Here is a 17,763-nt window from a genome sequence, read left to right as displayed (position 1 = left end):
TGTAATGAATAGCTTGGCAACAATAAAACTAATTTATCTGAGCCTTTGGTTCCCAAAGTACACAGTTGTTTGGGATTGTTCAGGTTATTTTGATTAGGAGGTGTTGCATAAATGACCAAATGCTCACTTAGTATTTTTAAGATTGTACTGCAAATGACCTTTTTTTTTTTAAGGCTTCTTGTGCAATATTTGCATATCAATGCTGCATTGTAGTGCTGTTGGATAGTAACATGAAAGTCTAGCCTGTTTCGTTATCAACTTTAAAAAAGCAGCAACAAAACCATTTTTATTTGAAAAGCATGTCTTCACTTTTAATCAGTTTTTATGATAGCCTGTTTACGTGTCAGTGTTGATCTGTTCATGCTGTTTAAAAATCTACAAGATATTTCTTAAGGCTATTTTAAAATTATCTGCAATCATGCAGGTATCCTAGATACTAACCATTACTATTTACACTTCTATTGTAGTTCATTGCACTTAATCTGGCACTTGGATTAGTGGTTTTCCCTGTTCAAAAATCTTGATGTCTGGTTCTATTTAAGATACCAAGAGTAAAAGCAGCAGGAATCAAAATGTATTCTGCTTCTGCCCGTATGCTGAGCAGGAGTGCTGTTTCCATGGCAACACACAGGCGGGAGGGGGGGGGCTGATGCTTTTTCCCCAATTCTGAGAGTTTACATATCCAAACGTGATTATTTTTTGTGAGATTCTCTTAAAAATCAGTGTTTGTAGGAGAGAAGGAAATAATGTTCCTGAAAATTGTCAATGTACATCCACATGTTTCTTGTGGTGGTTTGTTTCTTTAAGCATGAAGATTTGTTAGTGCAACACACAGCTTTTCTCTAATACTAGAAAAATGCACTAACTATAGCAGCCGTGATCTCGGACATGTTAAATGCGGGGTGTTCTAACGTTTGATGGTGCTGCAAATGCTGTTGGACAAAACCTTGCTTGACCCTTTTAATGAAATCTGCCTTCCTTTGGGAGGCTGTATTATTAAATATAGTTGACGTTTCACTGGGAGCGAGTTCTGAATAAGCAAAGGGTGGATAGTCACCATTCCAGAGATGATAAAGCTTTGCAATTAATTTGATTTTTTTTTTTTTTTTAGAAATGGCAGGGTTTAGAGCAGGTAGTATACTAAATTGGTCTTTCATTACTGTAGTGCAGCTGCGTCTTAGCCTCGCCCATTTTATTTATTACAGGAACCATATGCTGGTGTGTTCTCTGTGCTCAAACCTATAAATAAATCCTTCTTCCCGAAGTGGATTGAGAAACTGTTACATTCTACTGTTGGAATATGTTGGGGTTTTTTTGAAGGCTAAATATTTTGTATTTGGAATATTTTATTTAGTCACTAGAGGTGAATTTCTTTCTTGAAATACACAAACCTGAAATCATAGGAAAAAGGAGTGCAAACCCTGGAGTATTGTCTGCCTGTCTAATTTTTTTAATGAGGGATTGGAATAGTGGCAAATACCGTGTGTGGGAATGAATTTATTTGCATGGAGAATTTTCACCTTTTCCTCTGGCGGTGGCTCCCAGAAGATGATGTCACCTTGCAGCTCATTGGTTGTGCAGCACCTAGTGCAGGGAAGGGAGAGAAAGATGCCGGCACAAATCTCAGTGGTGGCTCTAGGGTGTTTGCGAGCAGTTTTTGATAGAATCTTTGATTAGTATTGAGAATTTATTGCGTGTGGCCATGTGAGGTGCTGGGTCTGTCCTAGGGTGAGGGGATTGAAGAGCTATCAGAGGAATGAGGCGGCTGATCTGCAAGAGGATCTGTGATTGTAAGTTGAAAAATCTGGGTGGAAGGAGAGAAACAGGGAGTGCTGGTTAGACACATTGTGGGAGGATGTGTAGCAGAAAATGCATGCATGAGTAAAAGAAGAAAAGGGAGAAGTGTTTGTCTTTAGTAGACTGGAATGATAAAAATTACATTAAGGGCTTTCCTTTGGGGGAAAATATTCAGAAATGGGCAAAAATATTCAATCTGTGCAAAGACATTTTCCCTTTGTGGGAATGAATGCGTAGGATTCATTTTTATGCTCAGTTTTACAGTGGTTGATTATGAAAGCAAAATAATATTTCATAAGAACTTAAGATGTAGAAAATGCTGTTTATTTCTCATTGTCATATTATTCCTAAGTCAGAGGCAGAGGACAAAGTGATAAATATTTAGTTTTATTTATGCATTTTGTGAATTTTTGTGAAATGTGAAGCAAAATAGTTGGTTAAGATATATATATATACATCCAGTCTAATAGTTGTATTTTTATTTAATGTATCCTTTTCTAGACAAAAGCTTTGATGATGAAGAGTCAGTGGATGGAAATAGGCCATCATCAGCTGCTTCAGCCTTCAAGGTTCCGGCACCTAAAAAGCCAGGAAATCCTTCAAACAGTGCAAGAAAGCCAGGATCAGCTGGTGGGCCTAAGGTTGGAGGTAATGTGTAAAGCTATTCAGATTCTAATCGGTGTTCCCAGAAACCTTGCCAGAGCAGGCACAAAACAGAACTTTGGAAGGTGATGTTTAATTCATGACTGCAGTATTTTTGCAGAGCTGAGAACAGTAAGGGACCCTGTTTTTACGTAATTATTCATATGTAAAGGTGTGTGCATGTCTGTCTGTTTTGTGAATGTACATATAGCTTATAAAGGCCTCTCGTGATAAATAAAATTAATGTCTGGAGATAGCAATTGTATTGATGAAATGAATGTATGGGTGTCTCTGTTAGAATCCACACCTCACTTACTGTATATATAAACATTCTGTGAAATTCTCTAGTAGGTCTGTGTAGATGAAATTTTTACTGTAGGTCTGCACTGTTTCACATGGCTAGAAAGGACTAGCCATCAACCATATACCTCAACAGAGGTGTATATTACACCTGAATGACTTTTATTATTTTTCCTTAAACTGAGTATTGTGAAATTGGCTGTGAATGATAAAAAATGAGGGCCAAAAGCCTTGCCAGGATTTTTTTGTATGGTAGACTTCAAAGCAGTATAATGGTGATGCTTACTAATTATAATCTTTGAGCACGGAAGTCCGCATTTTTTTAGGGCGGGGGTAATTAACAAAAACAACTGTTTACTGCTAAAGAAGTGACAGCTTTTTTGATGGTTCCTGTACACATTCAGAAAAAGATATGATTAAGTGGAAATATACCATGCTTCAGGTGGGGCTTTTTTATGAATAAGTGATTCTTTTAGTAAGGGATTTTTGTAAGAGTAAGTAATTTTTTCATGTTCCTATGCGTGTAACATTCCCTTATGTGAACTGCAAAGCAAAGATAAAATTTGGAAGAAGATACACATGCCAAACAAGCTGCTTTAAGTATATTCATGTTACTAAGATATAGCTGATGCTTTGACAATTTATTGTTTTCTGATGTGATCTTCAGAATTCCTAATAAATGGAAAAGATTCCCATAGGGCGGGCTCAACACTGCTGTAGTATAACTCAAAATTGATAGCAGTATGAATCAGAAAGTACCACCTAAAAGACTTCCTAAAGGAAGTTACTTCTTGAAATTGACTCTTAGTATTTATTATTATTACACAGATAAGTAATAATAATACCATGTCCTTTAACCTGAAGTGCGATGTTTTTTGCATGCAAGACCAACATACAGGGTACCAGAACTGAATGCTCAGGATTCCCATTTCTTTCAGCATGTGCTTCTTCTAATAATATTTTATTAAATATAGATGCTTTTTAATGTATAATTGTTTTTACTTGGAGACTTTCACTTTATGTGCTCTGCAGTAAAAACATGGAGATAGGAGAGCAGGGGAAGGGAAATAAGAACAGAATAACCACTTGACTGATTTTTCAGTTTATCTAAAAATTCAGTAGTAAAGGAGATTAAAAACCCTAAAATTATTACATTGTTTTTCTTCCTTTTCTTATATTACCAAACTTCAAAAAAATTAAAATGAAAAAACCACATGGAATAAGGCCAAAATTGAAGCATGCCAAAAGCCGAGCACTTTGGCCATTCCTTGCTTTATAATGTCTCCTTTCAACTCTAGAAAATATTGAAGAGTGTTCACATGTGCATCTGTTTCCTCTCTTTTTTTATTCTGTCAGTATGTCTGTAGTTAGAATTTTGAAAAATAAGGATTAAATGTTTGGCTGGCCTTTATAATATTGAAAAATTGTTCTTTTAATGCTTGTCTGTATGTGCATCTATGGTGTGAATGTGCAGACTGCTCACATGCTTGACCATGGAGAATTTTTGCTTTAATATTTTGTAGGGAAGATGTTATGACTTGTGTTCTTCACCAAATGGCTAGAAGATGGGAATTTATCTTCCAGTCTTCAGTTGTTCTCAACTACCTCTATTTTTTTTTCTCTTATTCTCCACCAGGGAGGAACTTTCACAGGTCTATTAATCTGCTTGTGCACAGATTTCTTTTGTTACATATAACTATGCACTTCCTAGTTTACTTCTTCTTTGGTGTTTTTTCTCCTTTCAAGTTTTCCCGGAGTTGACCCTCAATCTTTTCTTTTTAGTATTTTCCATATGTCACCATTGATCAGCAACGCTGTTATCCCTCTTTTCGTTTTTAGCAGCTAGAATTTGTCTTAATTGTACTGCTGCTTATTATTTCTATCTTTCAATGTATTTCTTGATCTCCGTACTTTTTTTTTTGAGGTTACCAGTGTTTAAACTAGTTCTATCTAGTAACAAGCTTGCTAGCAGATAGAAATGTTAAAGGTCTGTGCTATCTAAGAGAGCCTTACCTTTCTGCATAGTATTTACAAATCCTGCATCTCCTAGCCTAATAAAGAACATTAGTGTAGATGCTAAATGTATTTCTTAAGTCAATCAAGTCATAGTCTCTTCCAGAAGTGAGGAGTTGCCCATAACATTATTCATACAATGATACTAGGTCAGACAAGAGGTCTATTTAGTCCACTCTCCCATCTGACAGTAAGTAGTCAGAAATGGCTGCTAGAGAAACGTATGTGAACAGGGCAAGTGTCTAAAAACACACTGTCATTACAGGACAAAATGCTGGGTTTAGAGAGCTTTATTCCACAGATAACCATGGTCTTTGAAGAGTCCAGTTAAGGCATCCTCTTCTGCTTATCTTGAGACTTCATTAATCTTTATGGCTGCAAACAAACCTTGATGCTCTTTCGCATCCGCTTTCTGTAGGGTCTGCTTTGCAGGTGCCTGAAGGACACCTGAGATTTTTCTCCAGCCTCAAAATTGCCATCTTTATGGAGCAAATCTGTGGTTCTGGAAATTGTCTGCTCTTGCTGATTTATTAAGGCTCTACCATATCATGCAGTCCCAAATCCTTCTCCTCACCACTGCATTCCAAGCCTGTCATCAGTGGGCATATAATTTCTCACCTTTTCCTCATAAGCACTGGCTACAGGTATTTCAGGCTCATAACTGCTCACCTCACGGTTCCGCCACCTGTTGGTCCTGCTTGCCTAAGTTTTCTCTGACTCTTTCATATATACGTATATACATATTAAGAAGTTGTAGTTCAGCCTTGGACAAAGGAGTAGCAGCAGCTCCGTTAACTGGGTTGCTTTTTCTTTCCTTTTCACAAAGATTTCCAGAGTCATGTCAGTGACCAGCAGCTGAAGCAGTCCTTCACTGCAGTTTCTTCTCTTCAGGCTTCTGTGACTGGGCAGAATTGCTAGTGCAGGTAGAAATCTTGTTGAGCATAGGCTGAGATTACTGCAAGTTCCATTCATTTAAATTGCCTTTTACGTTGCAGAGATCCTTTTCCTAGGATATTGCTTTAGAAAGACATCTTTTCCTACCAGCTGTAGATGACAATAAAGAAAGTACAGCTTTCTCCTGGTTCCAAAAGGGAGTGGGGGCTATCCTGTCTTGAGGCTAAGAAAATGGAACCTCTTAGCCGTGCTGCTCACTTTCTTTTATGCTGATACCTGCTGAATTATACCTCAGATGCATGCATGCTTGGCTTTTCATTATATACTCCATGGAGATGTTTCTTACAAAAGAAATGGATAATTCCACTACTGACCAGATACTCTGTTCAAGTGAAAGGACCCATCCAATATGCAAAAAGAGATGTTTTCACTGTGTTGGGCACTTTGCATTTAATGTAGGAAATGCACTTTGGTGGCACTGGAAATGCAAAGTCATTGTCCAGGAAGGCAGGTGAAACAGGTATGTACATTAGCAATAGCAATGTCCTACTTGGGCTATAATTCTCTCTCCTTGTGCTGGGAATGACTGTGCAAGATCTTTTCCTGTTGGCGATAGCGATGGAAGAGCTTGTAGAACTTGTGCATTTGCTGACAGGTGTGATTAAGCCTGTAGAAGCCAGCTTGCCAGAAAAGTATCGGAGCAGGCAGCCTCCATGGTGTACTGCCCTGAGAGCAGGAAATCCAGCAGGCTGTTTCTCATCTGACTTTACTGCTTGGAGGTGTTCAGATGCTGCCCTTCTTGCTTGTGATGAATGAGAAGTGATGGGTCTTCAACTTAATGGGGCAGTGCTTTGTTTGGCGTATTTCTTATTCCATGGTCAATACACTTCCCTGAGTTAGTCCTTTGCCAGGAAACACACAGCTGATCTACTTACTTCTGACACGCTTGGTTTCAGCTCTTCATTCAAGCGGCAGAGCCTCTGGAAATACCCCTTTGCTCTAAGGCCTTACTGAGAATGTGCACAGTGTGTGTTCTGCCCTTCCAGAAATGGATACTTACAGGCTCTTTCTTGGCAGTACGGCAAGCAGCTTTTTGATTGTAATGGATGCCATAATTTACAGTAGAAAAAGACCCGAGTTTGTTAGCCAAATGAGCTATGTTCTTGTCCCTGCGCTTTTCAAGATCTCTTATAGGTCTTTGGCAAGTTCTCTTGCAAATGTGAGATCCTTGTTCCAAGTCTTCTAGGGAATTGCTTGCTTGTATACTATTCAGAAGCTTTATGTAATCTAGATGTTAGTAGGAAACCTCAGTTTGTACTTCAGCAAGAAGACTGGCCTCTTTCCTTTTACCCAAAATGTCAGCTTAAGTCAGTAGTCTTTAAAATGGATTGAATGTAGGAATGGTGATACTTCAATAGAGACACGTGGCATTTGGAAGAAAAGCTTGCTGATGAAACCCGAGCATGATGAAAGTTTGTATTAACTTTCTGTTGTATGTTTTATGAGAACCTCTGTAGGGCTGGAACATTATTCTTAGTGTTGTAATTTGAAGCAAGGTGGACTTTCTACTTATTGCAGTTGTTTTCAGTGGGAAGATACTGTATGGTGTATTTTACCTAACATTGGTTGGCTTTTTAAAATCTGTAGTGTATTGGCCTGCTAACCTTAGCGCTAATAACATTGTTACACTTTTTGAAACAACCGATGTTGCTTTAGGGTGAATCATCCAGTCACAAAACAGCAAAGGGGATGTTGTTAATTTAAATGTCAGAATTATTGTAACTGCTGTTTAAAAAGATATTTTGGAGTAACAATGTTGTTGATGCCAAGTATGAAGAATATGAAGTGAAACTGCAAGGACATACAGTTTTATTTTTCTTCTGTTAAAAAGCATGTGTGCATGCAAAAAGCATTCCCCCCCCAAAAAAAAAAAAAATTGTGGTGTTGCCTTCTTTTCTTAAACTGTTCAAAGGATCTGGTCCTCAGTGAAGACTGCAACTGTGCCAGTTTGAGGTTTGATGCTGGCATTATTTGAAATAACCCTCAGTTTTAGAATGGTCTTAATTCTTAAAGTTTAAAAAAAAAAAAAAAAAGCCCCTAAAGTTTGATGATAGCTGAAAAGACATTAAAAATATCTCCTTTTAGGTAGAAATCAAGTAACTGGAAAACTTGGGTGAACCAGGTGAACAGTTTTGGCAAAAGAAGGCGGTGAGAACTATAACCTACAGGAACATATTCTTAACTTTAGGAAGATATTCCCAACTTTAGGAAATTTTAAGTTTAGTTTGTGTATCTGTCTACAGTGTGTTCTGTCAGCATTGTAATGCTTTTTTTTTTTTCCTTCCCAATAATAGCAATACAGCTCTTTGTTGAGAAGTATTAAAATGGTACTGATGTGCTTTTCTTGGCTCTATTTCCTAGCAGAAGACATTTTGAAGTGTTTAGAGGCTTTAGTAGGAAACAGTTTAAATGGGAAGGCTCTGCATAAAATAAATGTGGTACTGAAAAATAGATACTTGCTTTCTGAAATCTTAGCCAGGTGAAGTTAACCTCGTTAAAACTTCATACTGTAGTTAAGAAACGTTTTCGTTAAAAGGGCTTCAATAATTGTGGAATTGTAAATACAAATTGTTAGTGAATGGACTCGAAACAGGGCAAACTCATGCTTGCTGTATCGACTGTCTTCAGACTCATGAAGACAGTTCTGTGTTTACTTGCACCAAAAAAAAAGCTTCATAGTAGTCAATGCCCAAGGGGTTTTTTTGAGTTCTGCAGAAAATAAGTTCAGGAGTCTTGCCACTATTATTTGTTTAGCCCTTAAGTGATTTCCAAAGTGCTGTATTTGTCAGGTAAAATAAAATAGGATTTTTTTTTTAATTGTTCTATATTAGGCCTTTGTATGATATAAAACTGCTCCAAGATAATCTTGGTCAGCAAAGCATCCCTGACATTCTTTGGCACTTGCTTCCCTTTTTGGTTTCCAGATTGCTCTGAAATTCAAGTATTTTTCTGCAAGATCCTAGCCGAAATGAGCCTTTTTGTCTTTCTGAGCAGCCTTTGAGATCAGCCTTGGGTATCAAAGTCTGAATCAGAGGATTTGTTACAGAATGCCTATTTGCTTCCTTGTCCCCACAATGAATGTCAATCAACTTCCATCCTGAGAGATCCTTGCCCATGGAGTTGCTGGATTGCAATCCTGCAGTCATGAACTGCTGCTATTTTAACCCAACCTGGAGTTCAGGGAAGTAGGAGGACTTCGAACTTTCCAGGCTCTCTGAGAGTTGTTGGATTTTGTTATTGTTGTTTACTCCCCTGAATGGTGGTTCAGGAGAGAGTTTCCTTGCACATGATCAGTGGTCTGTTCTCCTTGGCCATTAAAAATGCTTGTCCAGTCACTGGGGTTTCCATTCCTCTAACAGAGACTCTCCTTTGCAGCTAGCCTCAGCAGGTGGATTGGAAAATCAACCTTAATGAGGAATCTGAATGAAAAATAAACAAACATGATAAATTGTGTGTATATATATATATATGTACACACACCTATACATACACCTTCAGAGAATATATATTTATGTATTCATAATTATTGTTCATTAGTCTCTCTGTTTTCTATGCGTCACCCAAGGACAGTTGGCAGAAGAACTTTATTCTTCTTCATACTACTTTAGTTTATTTTGCACTAATGTCTAGAAGCTTCAATTAGATTGTAGGATTTATTACGTTGGTATAAGCACAATACTGTATCTGATAGTCTTCTCTCAAAAGGCTCGTAGCCTAGAAGTCAGCTTACAAATCGATAAAATAGAAAGAGAGTAACAGTGGAGCAGAAATTAAGAGGTCTGGAGATAAGAGCTCACCACACTGTGTAACCTTCTTTTGACATTTCTACCCTGTGTTCTAGTCCCAAATATCTTACTAGCAATCACGGTAGTACCAGGCAGTGATGAGAATAAGGAAGACAACCCGCCCTTTGTTTAGTTTGCTAACATTGAATACCGATTTTTTTCAAGCAGTAAGAAGGGGAAGCAATTTGTTTATACTTTGATATGGGTGAATCCAGAGGGAAAAAGAGGAAGGAGGGAGGAGGAAGCTGGGCTGAAATCAGCTGACCCTGCCACTTTGAGTCCTTACAGACTGTGGCTGTGTTACAGAGTAAGCAAAGACAACCATTCCAAAACATTCCTGCATTGCCGCTTTGCAAAGTAGCAGGTGTGAATCCTCTTTATAGGGCTGGGGGGAGGGAAAAGTGTTTAAAAATATCTGTTTCATTTCTTTGGAGAATAGTATATGCTCTCAGATAGAGAAGCAGGGAAAGTAGAAGCATGATATGCAAATTATTTTTATAATTTGAGTAGAGATTTTTCACCAAAGGTGCAAATATTACTTGCAACAAATAAATGAAATGTCCTCAAAAATATGAGAAAAACAGTATATTAAAATCAAATCACTTTGACCTTCTGTCTTGCACTAGTGAACTTTTAGAAGTAAAAGATTAAAATGTGTCTAAAACATGTAAAAACTATAATTGTGTAATTTGCAATGACAGGCAATGTTAGTTCTAATTGTTCTTAATACAGTATCTGTTTAAATTGTTTCAGAAAAGAATGTATAGTTTTTCTGAAACTATTACACCACAACAACTCCAAAAAATCGCGGTATCCCAAACCAGCTTTGCAACACAAATTATAGATGTTCCTGGTTCTTCTCCGTAATTTCTGTAATGTAAAATAATTAGTGCAATTTTCCCTATTCAGGTGTAAAACTAGGAACAAAGTAAAGTAAAATGTAAATATTAGGTTATTAGAAAGCTGTATTAAAGACTGAAAATAAGACTAATGCTGTTATGTGCATAAAATTAGCATAAGTTTAAAACTCACTTGTTGAAACTGGACAAAATGAGTCATGGTCTCAAATGTATGTTCTTTTAAGTATTTTTGAAAAATGAGTGCCACTAGAGAAAAGAAATATATGAGTGCTTTGAAAGATTACTGTGTGAGCATGAACATTGTGCACAAGTTGAAAGATGACTGACTGTATGAGCTTCCAGTTGAGTAGAAACAGACATTAATCAACGGTGAGATAAGCCTAAAAGAAATCAGGTATCTGTATTCTTGCTGCTCATGGAACTGCTTGTTTTTCTCCACACCCAGGGTTTCGTCTTATCTAATGTATGCTGACCAAACTTCATACTAAGTAAAAACACTATTAATTTATTTGTTGTATAGTTGTCATACTTTATGCGTGCTTCACAAATGCTTATGAATTGAATTGATCTCCCTAGCATGCCTGTAAAAATAAGAGGTAGTATTATTAATCTTTTATACCTGTGAAACTGTGCTACATAGGAATTGAGGCTAAAGTTTTTGAAACTGTATGCAGTATTAGGAATCAGCTTCAAATGCTACTGACTAAATTTCTCAGAGAATTTAATGTTCAATACACAGTTCCAAAGGAATGAAGGTATGCATGCTGGTGCAGTGATTTTCAGTCTCTTTAGCCCACTTAAGAATATTTTGTGCTTCATCTTAGTACACGAGTCCTGTATTTGCTCCTGACTAATGTGGCACCCTCAAGGATTGACATGTGCCATCCTAGTAGTTGAACACCTTGCACCACCTTCTTCCTTGTAAGAGTAGCTCACTCCTAATTCCTTCTTGTTCCTCCTGCACCTGTTCTTTCCTGGGGTGAGTAATTGTATGGAGAGGTCTGCTTAGCATCTCAGTCCTCAGAGGCAGCACACTCGCTTGCTGGGTGGAAACTTCTGTTCATGTGCAATGTCTCTGGCATGTAGGAGGAATGTTTTAATGAAGCAGGTGGGATCTCCAGGGAAGTTCTCTAACCATGTCCGCCAAGCTTCTAACATAGGCAGATAGTCAGGAATAGAAGGTATTATGAAGGTATTTGAAGGTATTTTGCTATTTTGTTCAGTTTGTGCAGCTGTTTCAGCTCGAATGACTCTGGGTGCCTCAGGGACAATGACTTTCGGCATTGGAGGGGCTGAGGTGGACAAGTCTGTTCAAAATGAATGTCAGTCACTGGGGCTGAACATGACAGAATTCATCTGTCAGTTTCCTTCAAGTGGGTTTTCTAGCAAAGGCTTTTCTACTCTGCTAAGTCACTTGGTTATAACTTGAATTGTCTTTTAAGCTGGTTTAAAACATGAAGGCTTTGTCAGTTAAGGTTCTGCCAAAAAAAAAAAAAAAAGGCTTATTTGGGTTTATTGTTGTATCTGATGATTTAAAAATATATTTTATTTCTGAAACTTATTTCAGAAAAACTCCAGTGACTTGTTGGAAAAACTGAATAGCTTTACTGATGCTAGTTGTCTGCCCAGTGTCTTTGTCAAAGGCAGTTCAGCTTAAGTCAAAGGCATTTTAGCTTAAGTTAAATCATGAACTGCAGTGGCTTAAGAGACTGGTACATGTTCCTTCTGCTGTTCCTCCCCCCCTGACATATGCAGGTAATTACTACCATCAGACAGATATGCTGAGCAACCCAATAAGGTAATCTCCAAATGGTTTCCTAAGTTTTATTTGTGACGTTTCTCTGGCAGGCAAGGCGTATACTTGCAAAAGCACTAGGAATATAGGCAAGTTTATAATAACAGAGAAGTTTTTGAGGATGGGGAGTTATTTGTTTCCAGATGCAATTGGGTTTTTTAGCAGAAAACAGACACAAGGCGGCTGAAATTCTCTTGATGAAAATTTTTGTCTAAACTAAGATCACTACAGCTTTTCATGGTTTGGTCTTCCCCTAAGCTTTATTGGCAGAGCTGTGGTAATTAGCACATGGTCTGTTTCTTAACTTGTATAGCTAAGCTAGTAAATGACGCTGACAGTTACACCAGAACAGTTATGCATTGGCTGGTACAATTTATGCTGTGAGTAGAACTTGGTACAAGTTATTACACTAACATAATTTTCTTTAAATTAGTCTAATTATATGCATCCTAGAGGATTTACCAGTGTAGCTATCTAAAAGTAAATTTGCCTTATTTACAAAAAAACACCTTGTCTAATGTTGATCAAAGTGTTTTTTACTTGAACGAGTGCTACTTCTTTGTTGCTCTCAAATATTTTCCTAACTTAAGGAGGCAACCTGAAGGCTTCTATACGAAGTGACTGTTAGTCACCTGATGAAGGAACACCTTTGTGCTTTATCCAGGTATTTGACAATGAAGAACAGTTCTTTGCTTGTCTTATGGGAGGTTTTTATTCAAGTTTTTCGATTAAAATCCAAAGATCAGTCTTTCAAACATGGAAATAAGAACAATTAGAACATTGATAGAATTAAGGTGAGACTACTGATGTTTTCTGTATTCTGTTAATATGTCAAGGTGTGTGTATACAGTATATCAGGTTGCTTTAGATGACCCAGTAATTTAAAACAGAAGGGAATTTCCAGAGATTCTCGATCTTCAGCTGCTTTGCCAAACATTTTGTTCATGTCTTACAGAAGCAGGATTGTGAAAAGTACATATGAAAAGATGTTATTCTGGAGAGTTTTATTAACTGTAGCAGTAATCTTATGATACCTGGAAAGATAAAGAGATTCCTTATTGAGCTACTGAGAGTCAGTCTATACAGAGGGCTTTATCAGAATCATTGTCTTTAAAATTCACCCTTGCCATCTCAGAGGTGGTAATTCAGATCACGAAGCGCTGGTAACATCTTCCCCCATCCCCCGACAGATACCATTTTAAAAGTAAGTTGTCAGTTTTATCAAATAGTAGTAACAGCTGACCCAAGGATAAATAAGTAGATTTTGCAAAGACTGAGAGCTACAGAAGATTCAGGAAAAATCCCAGTTTCAGAGACTTAACAAACAGCAGAACGTATATTCAAAGAGAGAATTAAATATGACCTTTGCAACATCTGTCCACTAGGACTGGGAACAGAAGTTGGTTATTGAGCACCGTCTCTGTCCATTGCAAGCACCATGCTAAAGAACTCTGTTCACAAACAATTAGGTTTTGTCTCTTTGTTGTTGATAGGAATTCCAAAAATTTGTTTCTGTAATCTGTTAATTTATTTGTAGGTTGTGCAGGTGCATTTGTGCTTTTTTTTTTTTTTTGGTATCAGCACTGTTTTTAGACCTCCCCCCCCCCCTTGTGTTTAGTGAGGTATGCTGTCTGTTCCTCTAGGTTGCCTTTGCACTTGTCCTTCCTTGAGTTTGTTTTGTTTGAGTATTGCTCTGCTCTCTTCAGTCTATACTTAGGCTTTCAGCAACTGTACTGTTTAAGCTGCCTGGACTCATTTCCTTCCCTATCTCCACTAACTCATTTGTATCCTGAGTCATCCATTGGATATTGTGCTAGCATGGTGTTTATATGGCCCCACAGTGAAGCAGACCAAAGAACTTATTCATTGAAAATATTGTTCTTGGCCAGTTTACTTTATTCTCAGCTTAGACACTCCTCGTTGTGATTTACTATTCAGCTGTACTAGTGCTAGAATGAGGGAGGTCAGCAGGAGTGAGTGGGAGTTGCTGGTTAACCTATTATACGAAAAGCTGAGTAAGTACTTGAGCTTATCCTGTCCACTTATCCTACGCTGAGCTGAAGCTGCTGTCAGTTCCTGATTTGTAGCTTATTGTTTATTATGCTACAAAACCAAAAGGGTAACAGTACGTTTTAATTTTTTTCTTTTTTCTTTTTTTCCGTAATCCAGAGCGATCTGCATCTTCTACTTCAGTCTCTGATAGAGAAGAAGTGAAGCTTTTGAATTAGTTAAGATATAAGTGTAGCTCTAGGTTTGGGGGGTTTTTGTTTCTTTCAGAAAAATATTGTAATCCACATCATTTTACTTTAGATGTTTTGCTCAGTAAGATACTGTTATTGCATGCAATTAGAGATTTCTGAGGCATAAAAAACATTCTGTAACTACCCTTTTCAAAGTTTACTAATGTTTAATTTGTGATGCATGTTTGTATTCGAAAATAGTTATGAATTTTTTAGGGAAGTGTTTTGAGAAAAGCATTTAAGAACTAAAAGGGAAACAAAAGTTTTAGAGTTTGTGTTACTCCCAAGTTTCAGTACGGGTTTTGAAATTCCCTTTTTTCACAGGGAAATTTTTGTTTGGAATTTTTTGTCAAAAGACCCACAGAAGTAGAAAAAAGTGAATCAGACTAGTAAAGACATGCTACCAAATACAAATTGAGCAATTTTTTGGTTTTTTAGACGAGTGCTTGTATGCTTTGATTAAACAGTTCTTTGTTTCAAAACAAAAATACCAGTCTAGTATCATCCTCACAACATCTTCCTTCTCCCATATAGTGTTTTCCCGTTGTTTTGTCATCCCACAGTGTACAGCTTTGTAGATTCTAGTGGGGGGAGCATCAAGGTGGTAGAGCAAGTGAGCAGTCCAAAGTCATTGTGATATGATGGAAAGATTTCAAATGCTTCAGCTGGAAGAGGGGAAGCACTCAACTGCAGGAATTGATTCCTGGGTGACAAAACTGATTCTGTAAAAGACTGGGTAATTTCTTCGCTTGCATCCAGTACCCTTTCTGGTGTTGAGCTATTCACAATGTTGAACTCAAAGACTTGTGATTGGAAAAAATGTTCTTAAAAAAAAGATTCCTAGGGCCTCACAAAATGTTTGAAATCCTTAAATTTAACTTATGAAGATGTCATCTCTCTTAGTAGTCTGCAGGAAATGAGGGGTTTGTTTTCTTTGCTTCCATCCCCAGATACATCAAACAAGTTCTAAAAACCCCAAAGACCCTTTAAAACTTATAGGTGCTTAAGCTGCTGTAATTTATTTCCATAGCAAGTTTATTTATGTTCGGTAGATGCTCACCAGCTTCCTGAAGTGGAACTTAGTCTTCCAGGTCTCTCTGTGAGTCTGTCTAACCAGGGTGCTTGAAGGATAAGAATAAGTAAAGATTATGAATGAAAACTAACAAATAATGTAGATAACAATCCACACAAGACATTTCTCCCTCTCCTTCAGATGCATTTGTCTTCTGGGTCTCAGCTGAGGAAGGCCCAGCTGGATTCAGTGGGCTGAGCCCAAAGGTAGGGTAATGTAAATTGCACTCATTTAAGAAAAAGGCAGGTGATGAGGCTTTGGATTTTAGTTATCTGCTAGGCACTTAAAAGTTCACATGTTCTATGGGTAAAGTTAAGAAAATGCTTTATTCAGTGGAAGGCATTAACACTTGAGAGAGATTAAGAAATTTGTAATTGCATCTTGGTCTGAGAAGGTAAGCGACAACAACAAAACAGCTTATCAAAATATGCATGCTCTGTCAGATGCCAGTTTTGAGTCTGAAGGCAGTACTGTCTGAAATGAGAACTTTGTAAAGCTCTGCTCTTGCTTTTGAGGAGGAGAGTCAAGCCTTACAAAAGCATGAGAAGTTCTTTGAAGGCATCTACATGTCTGTGACTGTTGTTGGCATAGTAAAAGACTTTCTCCAGAATTGGGAAACAACGGGTTGAGTTCTGTCATTTTTTGCTTAGTCTCTACAGAAACAGTGACTGAGGTAAACATACCTACCAAGAGATTGGGAAAGGGGAAAGGTGGAACAACATTTTCCTCTTCTTGCAGTATGGATTTTGACTTGTATACAATATATAGAGAAGACTTACTTCATGCTTTATTTTGGTATGCATATGTGATCATGTAGTAGAGGAGGAGAAAGATTAGTGAAATATTAGTGAATGTGCTTTTAGAGACAACTTTTTTGAAGTGTCATCTGCCAAAAAACACATAACCTTTTCTATTACCAGGCAAAGAGGCAATCAAACAATTATCTGGGAATATTAATTTTAAAAGAAAAGTGGTCTGTAGAACTGAACTAGTTGTTGAGACTGGGGAAGGTGGGAAATGCCATGTCCCTGGGCTATGTCAAATGGCTTTTAAACAGTAGTCAGTCCCTCTTTCTCTCTTTAAAGTCAGAAATTATTATTCCTTATGTAAAGGTTGTTCTCTTACGGAATGATGTTAAGGTGCTAGAAAATTTGTTAAGTAGTCCGTGCAATTTTCTAATTTTAAGCAGGATATTTTAAGGCAGACTAAAGGCAACAACATCTACTTATTTAGCAAAGGCAACTTCATCCACTTTTAATATCTACTTTATAGTGTACAGGAGTACACAAAGAATTCTTGAAATACCAGCACTTTTTATGTTTTTAAGTTTGTGGCCTGTATGTGTCAATTTTTAATATTTGATTTCTGTAAATTTATTCCCTTGGCAGAAAATTGGTAGGTAATGGATGGGAATGCAAAGTACTTTTTTACCTGCTTTAACAGTGGCATTTGGGTATTTATGTAACTGAATAATAATACAGGACTTGTATAAACTGTTAATTGCAGAGAGTTTTTGCCTCTAGTGTCATAGGATCACTGTAGTCTTAATATTTTATCAGGTTGCAAAGAAACATGTGGTATGAACTTCGTAGAGATTTACTGTGTTGTGACTAACAATGAGTTAGGTTTGACTAAAACAATTTTAATAAGAACAGACAACTTTTATGAACTGTTTTTTATATAATTTTAAACATTTTAAAAAAAAATTCTTTGACCATATGAAAACTATGTTTTAACCTTTAAAAATTGGGTTTTCTGGTAACCTTTTGGCTACTTAAGCTTTATTTTCCATTTACTTTTCCTGACTACGTACTACATATTCACTGTGATTATTTTGGTACTACGAGAGCTTCTTAAATGTTGGAGTATTTTGGAAGGGACAAATGAGGTTATGAATTGAGCATCCAGGTGGTTCTTAGTTCCATCTAGTTTAGCATGGTGCCCCTGTGCCAAATTATTTCTTTTCAAGGCTTCTCTCCACACAAAATTCTGCTCTGAGCAGGGCATCTTCCCTTTTAGCAGCTGTACAAGTTTGTGTGGCAGAAGGTGTGTTCTGGGTGTATACAGGATCTTTCCCTCTTCCTCTTAGCCAGCCAGGTACTCATTCACGTTGTGTAAGGACTTGTTCCCTCTACTGTCTGGAGGTAGAAGAAATAGGTGTTTATAATTTCTTCTTTCCCTTCTGGCTGCCATTGGCAATTAGACAGATGGTGTTGGAGAGACACATGTAGAAGTGTGTTATGTACAACATCTCTTTACAACATTCTTGAGCTAAGGCTGTCAAAATCTGTTAGATGTTCCTATA

The 17,763-nt window shown here is 37.3% G+C and overlaps 1 protein-coding gene across 44 annotated transcripts in view; it reads left to right on the top strand.

Moving 5' to 3' along the window:
• Positions 1-17,763, top strand: part of CLASP2 (cytoplasmic linker associated protein 2) — a 153,765-nt gene that overhangs the window by 59,119 nt on the left and 76,883 nt on the right. For 40 of the 44 annotated variants that reach the window (XM_041122346.1, XM_041122328.1, XM_030008601.2 and 37 more), the window contains one exon: positions 2,299-2,445. In XM_041122346.1, the coding sequence (XP_040978280.1) occupies positions 2,299-2,445 (147 nt within the window). Of the gene's footprint in view, positions 1-1,577; positions 1,791-2,298; positions 2,446-17,763 lie in introns of those variants that run through there. The other 4 variants (XM_030008608.2, XM_030008610.2, XM_030008605.2 and 1 more) reach the window with 3 other exon arrangements.

This window comes from Aquila chrysaetos, chromosome 3 (assembly GCF_900496995.4).
Source record: "Aquila chrysaetos chrysaetos chromosome 3, bAquChr1.4, whole genome shotgun sequence".
NCBI classification, from domain to species: domain Eukaryota; kingdom Metazoa; phylum Chordata; class Aves; order Accipitriformes; family Accipitridae; genus Aquila; species Aquila chrysaetos.
The sequence above is the reverse complement of the archived record's forward strand: the minus strand, read 5'-3'. Positions and strand labels throughout refer to the sequence as shown.